General features: G+C 38.4%; 1 protein-coding gene across 3 annotated transcripts in view; it reads right to left on the bottom strand.

The window, feature by feature from the left end:
* slc23a1 (solute carrier family 23 member 1) overlaps positions 1–13,833 on the bottom strand; it is a 137,607-nt gene that overhangs the window by 13,534 nt on the left and 110,240 nt on the right. For all 3 annotated transcript variants that reach the window (XM_072590869.1, XM_072590866.1, XM_072590870.1), the window contains 2 exons: positions 2,141–2,270; positions 1,200–1,343 (listed from right to left, as the gene is read on the bottom strand). In XM_072590869.1, coding sequence (XP_072446970.1) covers positions 1,200–1,343; positions 2,141–2,270 — 274 coding nt within the window. The remainder of the gene's footprint in view (positions 1–1,199; positions 1,344–2,140; positions 2,271–13,833) is intronic.

Genomic DNA, 13,833 nt, shown 5'->3' with positions numbered 1-13,833 from the left:
CGACTGACTGTGTGGAGTTTGCACATTCTCCCCGTGTCTGCGTGGGTTTCCTCCGGGTGCTCCGGTTTCCTCCCCCAGTCCAAAAATGTGCAGGTTAGGTGAATTGGCCATGCTAAATTGCCCATAGTGTTAGGTGTAGGGGAATGGGTGGGAGTGGGTTGCGCTTCGGTGGATCAGTGTGGATTTGATGGGCTGAAGGGCCTATTTCCACACTGTAAGTAATCTAATCTAATTTAATCTGTAAGTAATCCAAAAAAAACTATATTACACTGATAGAAGATATCAGCATCTCCCAAGAGATATTATGCTAATCTGAGTTACATTGTTGTTAATAATGGAGGTACAAATAGCAGAGTAGAACAGACAACTAGAAGATCAAATCTAAATTCAATGCAGTCTTTGCATAACCTTGTTACTTCATAAATTCTATGTAAAAATCAGGATTGACTTATTGAGCTGATTTGCCCATATCTATGTTGTAATTTTTAAATAATATTTTGACATTCATAGCAATCAATACATTTTCAGGTCACATATTTTTACAAAGATAGAAAGAGCATTCCATTAACACATGGTATGAAATCTTATTCCAATGAAATAAAATTGATAGCTTTCAGATTCTAGTCATAAAGGCAGAGGGTTTGCAATCACTTATTTTTAAACTTTATTTCAAAATAAGCCATCTTCGAACATCATTTAGTAGAGATTTAGATAGGTTTTTGATTAGTTAGAGGATCAATGATGATAAGGAGAAGGCAGGAGAATGGGTGTGAGAGACATATCAGCCATGATTGAATAGTGAAGCAGACTCAATGGGGCCAAACAGCCCAGACCTGCTCCTACGTCTTTTGATCATCAAAGATCCTAAAAAAAAAGGTCAGCATTTAGGTGCCAGGTCTGTCCCTAACAATTAGATTATTTTTATCGTCAGTGTAGTTCCAAGGGTGTGCTACATAATCATAACTACCACATTGCATTCAAAGGCATTAAGCCAAAGCTCTATTTGCTATCATGGGTAAGGTAGAAGACTTTGTGGCAGCTTTTGAAAAGTAGGTGATTTCTCAGGTGATACAACTTGTGTTATTTGTTAACAAGGAATGATATGCCTTTACTTATAAGTGCAACACTTTCAATTTTCCTTCCTCCAACTTACTCCAACAATTTAACTGAAACTTAATTATGTGCATTATTTAGCTTACCGGTGTTAATAACAGTAGGGTTTTCATCCAAATAATTTGGTAGTGTTAAACCAAAAAACATGGAGAATCCCAAGACAAAGAGATTGCGTGATGAATTCATGTCTACAAACTGAAGGTTGGAAAGTCCAACTGCAGTGATCATTCCTGGAAAATAAAAATGAGAAAATAAAAACAAAAACAAATTTAAAGAAACACCAACAATTTCAATCTAGAACGTTCCTTAAAATACATAGCACAATTACCACGTTAACAAAGCAGTTTTCACCAAATTTGTTTTGTAAAGGAATTGATATAATGTTAAATGTTATAGCATTTATTCACTTAAAATCACTCAGGATTGCAACTCAGACAAAATATTTCACAAATATAACAGCATTTACCATGAACCCAAAGGTTTATTTTGAGAGTTAATAGGCATAACCCAGGTAATTCTAAGTACCTGTCATAATCGTAACAAATGGATCAGAGAAACCTTGGCAAAATGTTTCGTTTGCTAAAGCAATAGCAAACAAACAAATCCATTCTCTCTATATATTCCAAACTCTGTACAGCCAACTATCATTTGATGGATGTAGTTATGTTGGAATGAAAATATACATAAATGAATGTTTGATTAAATAACAATTTCATTATGCACCCCTGTTACACATCTACATCACATCATAACATCAATAAATAAACGGACCTCATCAGACCATTCATCTTTTATTTGCAATTTCACTTGCTGTATTTGCAGTAAAGTGTATGGCATTTCTCCATGTAATAACACCTAATATTAAAGTACTGTAAACAAGGTAGTTGTAAAATGCACAGAGCCTCTCTCTCTCTTTGCAGATCTTCTTGCAGTGAATACACCTCTTTAAAAAAGTAATCCTAAAATTATAACATCAGTTATATTGACTATAACTGGATGAAGTTACAAGTTGGATATTTCAACTTACCAAATAAAGTGCAAAACATGCCTCCAAGAATGGGATCTGGGAGTGAAGCAAACAGTGCTGTAAACTTTCCTACTGTTCCCAAGACCAACATAATAACGGCTCCATACTGGACCACTCGCCTGCTACCAACCTTGAGAACCAGAACAACACTATTTAGAAGACCAAAAACAACAATCTGATATGAGTAAACTTCATAAAATCAAGATAAGAAAGAATATTGCTTTGCCAAAGCAAAATAAATTGAATTAAGGCACTGAAATCTTACTGAAATATGCAAACAATTTTCATGAGAAGTCTTTATGTCGATTGGGTTTAAGTTTTACAACAAGAACATGAATGAAAACTAGACATAAGTTTCATGGAAGGAAATGCAGAAAAGAAAAAGTTGTTGGGCTGTTAAAGAGATTATCTGCGGAATTTCTTGCTCCCTGCAGCAACATGGACAACAGTGAGTAATGTGGGAGGATATATGGCTAAAAATGAAAAAGAATCTCAATGGTCAAGAAAATATTATTCGAACTTTCCACCTTAAAAAAAAGGTTTAAACAGCTAATTCATAATCTCACTAATGAGAACAGTGACTACCATATATTCCATGTATTTACATGAGATTAATAAACCAATTCACCTCATTTCTACACAGCATCCAAATCTCCTGTCCAAGAAACTAACGAGCCAATTTCTGACATGGAATTTGCAGCAACAGCTCACTGCTGGCTTCTCTGGGCATTCATTCAACTTTGTTTTCAACACAATGTACCTGCATGCTCCACGTATACTGTCATCTTCCAATTCCATGCAAGGTGGCATTGGGAAACCACCAGTCATCTTTTTGAACTGTTGCAGTCTGCTTCCACAATGCTGTTATAGAGGAAGTTCCAGAATTTTGAAACATCAACAACGAAGGAACAACTATTTTTCTGAATCAGGATGATTAGGGACTTGGAGGAGAACTTGAAGATGCTGATGTTCCCATGTTTCTGTCACTCTTGTCCTTCTTGATAGTAGTATTTTAGTTTAGAAGATGCTGTCTTTGAAGTCTTGGTGCATTTGTGCTGTGCATATAGTAGATGGAGAACACTGTTGTTACTGTACATTGGTGATGGGGGGGAATGAACGATTGAGGGTGTGGTGCCAATCAAGAGGATTACTTTGCATTCCAACATCCAGGCAGGTGGAGAGTATTCCATCACTGTCCCGAATCGTGCCCTACTGGCAGAATTTGGGGAATCAGGAAGGGAATAACCACAGAATTCCTAACCACAGATTTGCTTTTGCAGTCACAATGTTTATATGGTCAATCCTGTTAATTTTCTGGTCAATGGTAACATTCAGGATGTTGATAGCGGTGATGGTAATGTAATTGAATATTAAGAGATGATAGTTAAATTCTCTTGTGTGGAAGATGGTCGTTAATAGATACTTTCTGTTGTGGTTCTATTCGCCGAGCTGGGAATTTGTGTTGCAGATGTTTCGTCCCCTGTCTAGGTGACATCCTCAGTGATTGGGAGCCTCCTGTAAAGCACTTCTGTGATGTTTCTTCTGGCATTTATAGTGGTTTGTATCTGCCGCTTCCAGTTGTCAGTTCCAGCTGTCCGCTGCAGTGGCCGATATATTGGGTCCAGGTCGATGTGCTTGTTGATTTAATCTGTGGATGAGTACCATGCCTCTAGGAATTCCCTGGCTGTTCTCTGTTTGGCTTGTCCTATAATAGTAGTGTTGTCCCAGTCGAACTCATGTTGCTTGTCGTCTGTGTGTGTAGCTAGTAAGGATAGCTGGTCATGTCGTTTCGTGGCTTGTTGGTGTTCATGGATGTGGATCGTTAGCTGTCTTCCTGTTTGTCCTATGTAGTGTTTTGTGCAGTCCTTGCATGGGATTTTGTACACTACTTTGGTTTTGCTCATGCTGGGTATTGGGTCCTTTGTCCTGGTGAGTTGTTGTCTGAGAGTGGCTGTTGGTTTGTGTGCTGTTATGAGTCCTAGTGGTTGTAGTAGTCTGGCTGTCAGTTCAGAAATGTTCTTGATGTATGGTAATGTGGCTAGTCCTTTGGGTTGTGGCATGTCCTTATTCTGTTGTCTTTCCCTTAGGCATCTGTTGATGAAATTGCGGGAGTATCCGTTTTTGGCGAATACATTGTAGAGGTATTCTTCTTCCTCTTTTTGCAGTTCTGGTGTGCTGCAGTGTGTTGTGGCCCTTTTGAATAGTGTCTTGATGCAACTTCTTTTTTGTGTGTTGGGGTGGTTGCTTTCGTAGTTCAGGACTTGGTCTGTGTGTGCGGCTTTCCTGTATACCTTTGTGGTGAATTCTCCATTCGGTGTTCTCTGTACCATCACGTCTAGGAATGGGAGTTGGTTGTCCTTTTCTTCCACTCTAGTGAATCTGATTCCTGTGAGTGTGGCGTTGATGATCTCTATTTCTGTGTTCTCTATTTCTGTGTTTTTAATGATTAATTCCTGTCAGCCAAGCCTAAATAGTGTCCGTATTTTCCTGCATTTTAGACGTGGGCTGCTTCAATATCTGAGGAGTCATGAATGGTGCTAAACATCATGCAATCATTGGCAAACATCCCCATTTCTGACCTTATGGGGAGAGAATGTTATTGATGAAGCAGGTGAAGATGGTTGGGTCAAGGACACTGCCCTGAATTACTGCTGCATAAATGTCCTGAAACTGAGATAATTGACCTCCAACCACCACAGCCACTTTCCTTTGTGCCAAGTATCACTCCAATCAGCATAGTTTTACCCGAGTTCTCATTGATTCTAATTGTGTCAGGGCTCCTTGCTGCCAATGCAGATTGAGTATGGGCTTAATAATCCCTCTGCAATAACACCAAAGAAATTATGAAAATCACCAAAAGCCATGGACCCTGATGGTAAATTAAGGTCAATAACAGCCCAATTAAAAAGGGCTGAATGAAATTGAAGGGTGAGAGAGCTCAGTGAGGCACATGATTGGACAAGTTCTAAGGTCATTAGTGATACAGGAACAGCAATGCAAGAGGAAAAATGAAAGTTGGTGTGTAGGAGGAAATCATCCTGCATCTCAAGCAGCACCAACAAGTCACTTTCTAGGTCATGAACGTGAAACATTGCCATCTTTCAATCTAAAGTTAGCTGCACAATAATAAGAGCAAGTGGTTGCCACAGCATGAAAAGCAAGTTAATGTTTCTTTTTCTTCATGAGTGGAATGAAGTTGTTTAAACTTGAGACTTCGCTAAGGGCAGTTGCATCCAATGATTCTGTATTGCCACTCCACTAGCATTGTATCACATTTTCTCAGTAGGTCACTTACAGTTCAAGAAAGCACATTACAAATTATGCCTCAAGCAATCATTATTCACACTGATTGCCTCTTTGTCAGCTCAGCAAATGTAAACAGATGCTGACTTAAGAATCACCTGTGCAAGAAATTTCTGAAAAATTCTATAATACAGTACTTTGAAGCTGCCACAGTTGCACACTGAACTTTGAGTATAGAATGGCATTTTTAATTTTTAAAGGTGCCTTTATGAGGGAAGTGGAATAGGGTGGGAGGTTGGGACAATGGAGGTTGGGGTTTGGCTTTGCAGATTGGCTGAGACAAATGGCGATCATCCAGAAACCCATTACCTCATGTAGCATGAATACCTTGGTTCTGCAACATACATTTGGATAGGTTACATACTTCAACATCTTAACGAGGTATGACATTGACCATTTTGTGAAGCCTCCAAAATGTTAGGGCATAACATGATGCTTCCTTGTGATTGATGCGAGGGTTCTGGAGTACTCTTAGAGAACTACTGTTCTTTCTGACATTCTCCATAGAGTAACTGCTTATGCACCTGACACGGACATTACAGTGGCTGTAATTATTATGGTATTTACTTCAAATGTCAAGAGCAATTTCAATGTCAATAGCAAGTTGGGCATGCACAGCAACCTTTAGTAGCTGTTGCATAGTCTCCCAGGGAGAAGAAGCAGGTGTAGTCCCCTAAGGCAAAGAATAATGCTGTTCTGTGACTGTGCATTTTGACAAATGTATGAGATCATCACTTTCAGAGGGTCAGAGACAAGAGGCATCTCTTCCTCAAATTGCTTCAGTGCTGTGTCAGCAATGTGCTCACCAGATTGTGCTCCTGAAGTTTATCTAGGTAGAGAACTCACTGCAATGAAAATCTCTCAATTGGTGGAGGAGGGTTCAGATGGAACTGGTCATGGTGCATCCTCAGAGGGTTGAGATGTTCCCTCATCAGATGTAGAAGTGGAGCAGTGGGTCTTCAGCAAAGACCTCTTCAAGTCAGAGGCTCACTGGGTGCTGTATAAGAGAAGAAAGAGTGAGTTATGCAAGAGGGATAAAGCTTGAGCAATTTAAGAATGTGTTTGAGGTTGGTGGTCATTGGAAAGCACTGCAGCACAGTGAAACTTGTCCATTGAGGTTTCTCCAACTCCACATGACTACTGCACTTTTTTCTGAATAAATCCATGAATTTGTCTTTATATGGTGGAAGAAACCTCCTATCTACTTCTGCCACCCTACCTTCTCAACCCTTTTGAGACATCTTTCCTGCAACAAGACAAAGGAGAGCTTGAATATGATGGAGGTGAATGAAAGAGTAGTCAGTAGGAGGGGTGTGGAGGTGGCCCCTTGAGAGAAGTGCAGAGGTCATGAACATGTGAGAGCCATTGAGTGGATGTGATGAATGCAAATTTTATAAGCTGTAGTCCATGAGCCTTCGCGAGATATCTGTGCAGTGGCAGAGTGAATGGGAGCACTGCCATTGTGAAGCAGCAGAGAAAAGATAATGCACTTAATCTTACATAGTGCAGAAGAGCATTAAACATCTTCTTGCATTGACATTACACGAACCTGGGCTGCTATCATATTCCAAGTGGCTGCATCTGGTGATATGGCCTCCTTTACCTATCACAAAGATACAGTGTTGCCTTCTCTCCAACATCCCATTCACCAACACCTCCAGATTCCTATTGATGAATTAAGGAGTTACCGTTGCTTGCTTGGCTATTTCTTTGGTAAGAATGGTGCAGGGCAGTTTCTGGTTTGAGGACTCCAGGTCAGTATTCAGAGTTTGTAAGAACGACAGGGGGATCTCATTGAAACTTTCAGAATACTGAGGGACCTAGATAGAGTGGAAGTGGTGAAGATGTCTCCATTAGTAGCAAGACCAAGACCCTGAGGGCAAAGATTCAGAATGAAAGGACAACCCTTTGGAACTGAGATGAGGAGGAATTTCTTCAGCCAGAGGGTGGTGAATCTGTGGAGCACATGGCCTCCATAGCTTTCTTTGGCAAAGTCATTGAGTGTATTTAAGACAGAGATAAATATGCTCTTGTTTTTAAGAGGATCAAAGATTATAGGGAGAGGGCAGGAGAATAGTCAGCCATGATTGAATGTGGAGCAGACTCAGTGGCCTGAATAGTCTAATTGTTCTGCTATATCTTATGGTCCTATGATTGGAGATTTAAAAATGGCACCACCAGCATGAACTCACTAAGTCCCAGCAGCAGCAAGCATTTCCACTATTCCTGACATGTGATTCCACAACACAAGAATTGTAGAGGCCAGTAGCATAATTAATGAGAAGAAGAGTCGAAGATTGCATGAGAAACGTCATCATGGATGTAACAGACCAGATGCCATGACTCTCACCTGAAGAAAATAAATTGTCTAAAGGTGAGAACATTCAGACCAATACTTCAAATTTACTTCAGTAGGCTTGTAGGAAAAAGTTCCATTGAATCCAATTATATGGAGTATCTTTACAAATATTGGTAAAGAGTGCATACCTAAAGTTAAGTCAGAAGTCACATGATACCACATTATGGTCCAACAGGTTTATTTGAAATCACAAGCTTTCAGAATGCTGCTCCTTCATGAGGTGAACTTATTTCAGCTGACAAAGGAGCAGCGTTCCAAAAGCTTGTGATTTCAAATAAACCTGTTGGGATATCAGCTGGTGCATTGTGATTTTTGACTTCATCCATCCCAGTCCAACACCAGCATCTCCACATCATATCTAACGTTAGAGAGAGAGAGAGACAGAGAGACACAGAGAGAGAGAGAGAGTTAAGCAAACTATTCTTATTAGGTCACATCTATTTTCAGCTGTGGATTCATGAATATGCACTAATATTTAATTATTGATGACAACTTTCAAATGAACCATAAGCTTTAAGGAAGTATTGCTGTGGAAAACCCAAAGTCAGATATGTTATTAATGTGTTTGTGTGGTCTTAACTGATATTCTGATTGAAAAGTAAGGAATTGGACAGACAGGCTGAAGTCATCTTTCAAACACCAATTGAAATAATTTTAAAAAAGCAAAGAAATTTACATTTAAGAAAAGAATATTAGATGGCTTGGAGCAAATGAACATCTGTATAAAGTAGACAGAAGTAAGAATAGTGAACAAAGTCAATTCAATAATTGATGCAGCAGACTGGGTTAGCTTGATTTACATCAGTACATCGGCTAACAGAACAGGTGATTCTCATCAGATAGATAGTTAGAACTGAAGGTGCTACTGTTGAGCTAAGAACTTCTGTATAATTATAAAAGCATACACTTTCATTAAGTTTAATGTTTCCTCATCATCCTCAAGAGGTTCAGTTTTTTTTTGGATGCACAGATATACTCATGATTATTGATTTGATCAAGACAACCAATTATGGCCATGTGGAACAGAAAGTTTGCACCTTAATTCTCATTCAATATAATATTAGTTTACAACTGCAGCCTATTCATGGCAGATGCTCTGTATTTAAATCTTCACACTCTGATTGGGATTGGCCTGGATTTTGAATACGATTCACATATCCTTGTGGTGCTATTGGTTGGTATGTCAGGTCCAAGACATTAATTCATGAAAACTAAAATTTAAAGATTATGGTTTGCATGAATTTCTTAATTATCTGTTTGAACAATATAGGATATTTTGAAGAATTTTAGATTTTAATGATGCATGCTGATTCTCTTTTGATGTGACCTGGAAATTTTCACCATTTGGTTCTTCGTGATTTGTGTTTGGCATTGCAAGTAGTCATCATTAAACAGTTGCTACAGTATTTTGTTAGCTACCGCATTCATGGCCAATTTTCATCCATCATATAATGTTCATTGGAAATGCTCACTCCACATATAAAATTATACAGTTTTTCTCTATGCTGCAGGAACACAACCAATAATCCTGTCTTTCTACAAAAAAATTAAAATATATTCATAAAATAATTTCCAATCACCAAATTAATGGATTGTATGATGCTTTACAATGTAGCAGGTTTAACTTTTATGTTAAAAGTAATTCAATATAAATAACTGCCATCTTTCAAAAGGCCAGTGTGAATTGTTCTAGCCACCAGATTATCACAGTTAGAGTCATACCAAATGGAAACAGATCTTCGGTCCAACCAGTTCACACCAACCATGTTCCCAAACTAAACTAGCTCCACCTGCCTGCACTTGGCCCATATCCCTCCTGACCTTTTTATTCATAAACCTCTCCAAATGTCTTTTAAACATTCTAACTATCTGTGCCCACCACTTTCTCTGGCAGTTCATTCCACACATGACCCACATTACGTTAAAAAAATGTTGCCCTCATCTACTTTTCAAATCGTTCTCCTCTCACCTTAAGAAAAGTGTCCCCACCCTAGGGAAAAGACCCTTGCCATTCATTTTATCAATTCCCCTCATGATTTTATAAACCTCAATAAGGTCACCCCTCAACCTCCTACACTCCAGTGAAAAATACCCCAGCCTTTCCAATCTATTTTTATACCTCAAACCCTCCACTCGCAGCAATATCTTCTTGCCAAATCGAGGTACACTGCCTCGATTCTGATATTCTTGATACTATGAAATAAACATAACATTCATATATAAACCTAGACTCTAATCTAATTGGTTTTTGATTTAGAAAGGAAAATAGTTTGAAATTAATCAATTATACTGTATGAAATTGGTGTTTACTATGAAATATTCTTTTCAGTCTCATTTAGTTCTAACTAAATGAGACTGAAAGGAATTTTCCACAGTAAACAGTAATTTTATATAGCATAATTGATTAATTTCAAACTATTTTCCCTTTTTACAATTGCTCATAAAACAAAAATGAGAAAAAAGATGCATCATTCTTCCGCAAGTTATTTGGAAGCTATTAACAGTTCATAACAATTTCTACTACATGATTAATTACTACACAATTACTTAGGAAATATAATCAGAAAGCTGTGACTTTCATGATCTGTAGTAATGATATTTTGTATAAAATCTGCCTTCTGTTTGATATCTTTTGAAAAAATGAATTTTCTATTTTTTTTAAAAAACTCAACCAGTCAGAAAATGTATGGCTGTACTTGCAAAGTTTCAATGAATATAGGCTCAGTATTCCTTTCTAATATGAAGTAAAATATATAATCAATAGATTCCAAGCCCTAATTCTGTAATTAATTGAATCAGATCATTTCTCTTTTAAAATGAGCATTTCATTAAGACTGATGAAGTCATCTTACCCAGTAATGTCACTCAAAAAATGAAACATTTAGAAGTAAATGAGATATCCATTAACAGTTTCAAAACAAGCTGAACAATGACATTAACAGCGTGGAGGAATTTAGTTAACAAACCAATAGTTTAATGGCTTTAATTTACTCATAATGCTTCACCCAACTCATTTCAATGATAAAATGCACCATATAAATATGGAAGAGGTGGAACATGGAAGTTATAGGTTTCTAAAAATGCATTTTGAAAATGCATTGAAAAGAATCATCCAAGAGAAGAATATCCAGTTAGTTATTCCTCCCTGTCACATGGAGCCTGGATTCTGATTAAAACCACAACAGAGAGGCAGCTAATCTGAAGATTGAACATACTGTACCAATTAACTAGTGCATAATTAAATAGGTGAAAACTTGCTGTGGTAGGGTCTCTAATGTTATTTGTCATTAGTTAGATTTTCTCCTGCACTTTTCACCTTCAGAAATGTTTTCCTCAAGGTTTCAAAAAGTGAGAGCTGAAAGCAGCACATAATGTAAAACTTAGAACTGGGACTCAGCGAAAGGTTATCTCAGATGAGTCAGATTTATTATAGCCCAAAGAAGATTCACTTTTTAAAAAAACTATTCAAATTATGCTGCCATCACAAAATTAGGCAAGTCAAAATGATTTGGTGGCAGAAGGACAATTTTACCACCAGGAGAGTAACAGAATATATTAACCATGTAAAGTATAAAAACCCGAAAGATACACCTACTCGAACAGACAGTAACTTTAAAGTGGAACAAAAAGAACCACACTAGAAAAAGTGATGCCCAACTATTGAAAACAAAATGCATTCTGTAAAAAGTATAGATTACTTCCAGAAGAGGTGTAGAAACAGAACACAGAGCAGCAAATAGGAGAAAGTGAAGACTGCAGATGCTGGAGATCAGAGTCGAGATTGTGGTGCTAGAAAAGCACAGCAGGTCAGGCAGCATCCGAGGAGCAGGAGAATTGACGTTTTGGGCATAAGCCCTTCATCAGGAAGTCAACTAAATCTTAATGGCATTACATCTAATGCATTGACAGGGGAAATTGAGGTTCCAAACAAAGAAAGTTTGATCCAACCTGTTTATGTCAATGGACATCTCATTCATTTTCATTTAATACGGTGATGGTGTCACTGTCTTATCCAATTATTTTACTATGAGTGAAAATGCAAACGTTACAGCCTTTAGAGATAAAACTATATGTCCACATGTCATAACCCCTAGTTTTCAATAAGGTCAGCTGCAAAATAAAGGGCATGAACATGTCACCTCATTCTTCAGCATGCACTCCTTTCTGAACCTCAGAGCAAGACACTTCAGATGTCAGATTTCTCGACTCAAAACATTAACTGTTACTCTCGTCATTGAGTTAAAAATCACACACCAGATTATAGTCCAACAGGTTTATTTGGAAGCGTTAGCTTTTGAAGCGCTGCTCCTTCATCAGGTGTTTGTGTGCTCCAAAAGCTAGTCCTACCAACTAAACCTGTTGGACTATTAGCTGGTGTTGTATGATTTTTAACTTTGTGCTCCCCAGTCCAACACCAGCATCTCCAAATCATCTCTTCATGGATGCTGCCAGATCTGCTGAGTGTTGGTTTCTTAACCTCAATCTTCTTGTAGGTAGCAGAAGGAGTTCAATTAGTTACAATGGACACAGAACAGGTCAGGAAAGATTAAGTTATGTCAAATGTATGCAAAGATGGGTCAATCGGATAACAACTGGCCCAGGAACAAACAGTTGTTGAACAACCAGTCAACAAGTAACCAACGGATCATTTTATTGGGTTTCCTAGACTCCTGGCAGAACCCAAAATGAAATTAGCTATAATAACATCAGTAATGTGTTTCCTGTAGCCAAGAATCAGTGCACATAAGTCAGAGTAGGCTCAAACAGATTCAACAAGAACAAAGTTCTGAAGTAAAATGTGTTCCTATTCACAGATATTGTGTTGATGGATGGCCAGGACCAAAGTTCAGTGAGTTAGCCAAGAACATATGTTTTGAGAACACACAGCATCTCAAAAGAATAGATGACTTATTATTGCATAACAAAAGGCTAATTAGTCCAGCCTCTATTCAGGAAGATATACTAGAGAGGACATTCTGGCAAAGACCACAGGTACACAGACAGGCATCTTGAGAAGATTAAGATTTTCTCTACAATTTATAAAATAACAGAGAGAAAACAAAAAGGTTTGGTAAATGTTATGTCTTTGCCCAGAGAATGATTGAAACATTCTTCCCCACTCTCCTCCTCCCCCCACCCCATACAATTACTACTGTTGGGCTTCACAGCTTGGAGATAAATTCAGATTGGGGTTTGTAAGATGAGGCTTGGTGGGGAATGAGGGTTCGGGGGGAATGGAGGTGGGGATGGCAAGTCAGGAACTTGGGGAAAAAAATGCCACTGGATTGGTATCCCTTCAGTACTTTCCAGGACAGTTTGGCTAGGAAATCAGGAAGACAAACAAAAAGCTAGAAGATAATTAAGATACTTTGAGTGAAATCCATCTTTCCTAATAGAAGAGCAGTTGTCTCCCACTCACTTGATTTAAGAAGGCACGAGTTCAACAGAAACAATGGCCTCCATGAAGATGAAGATGTGACGATGTTGACCTTTTGCAATGTAAAGTTATGCATGTCCAAATGAAAGGTTGTTTGGGAAAGTAATTGTTCTGCCAGGTGGTTGATTGACAATTGCTTTAATCTGACCAGCACTTTACCTGATCTCAACTGCAATTACTGGTGGCAGCCTTAAGAGTTTTGCAGGAGCAGCTTCAACTCCACCGTCCATCTCTACTGAGGACCTAAGGCATCAGTTTTTTTACCACAATAGATCCCTGCTGCAGCTCCCACAATGCCAACTGCCTTTTCTGTAACTCCATGCCTTCCATAGACAGAGGATGACCATCAAAGTACAAGTGAAAATAGGCAGGACCCCGACTAAGAGTCAACTGACAAGGGACTAGTCACACTGGCATGTGTGAACACTAATGTCCCAAGCCACTAGATCAGGTTGCACATTTCCTCAAATCAGTCCTATGACTGAAGCCTTAAAAAAAATTATGTCTAGTTAGCTGCTCTGAAGGAAACCTTGATATTGCTAAGCAAAACAGATCTTCCTCTGACAAAATAGCCATACCCTATTACTCACCATT

The sequence above is a fragment of the Chiloscyllium punctatum genome, chromosome 20, assembly GCF_047496795.1.
Source record: "Chiloscyllium punctatum isolate Juve2018m chromosome 20, sChiPun1.3, whole genome shotgun sequence".
Lineage (NCBI taxonomy): Eukaryota > Metazoa > Chordata > Chondrichthyes > Orectolobiformes > Hemiscylliidae > Chiloscyllium > Chiloscyllium punctatum.
Note: the sequence above shows the minus strand (reverse complement) of the source record. Positions and strands in the feature narration are given on the sequence as shown.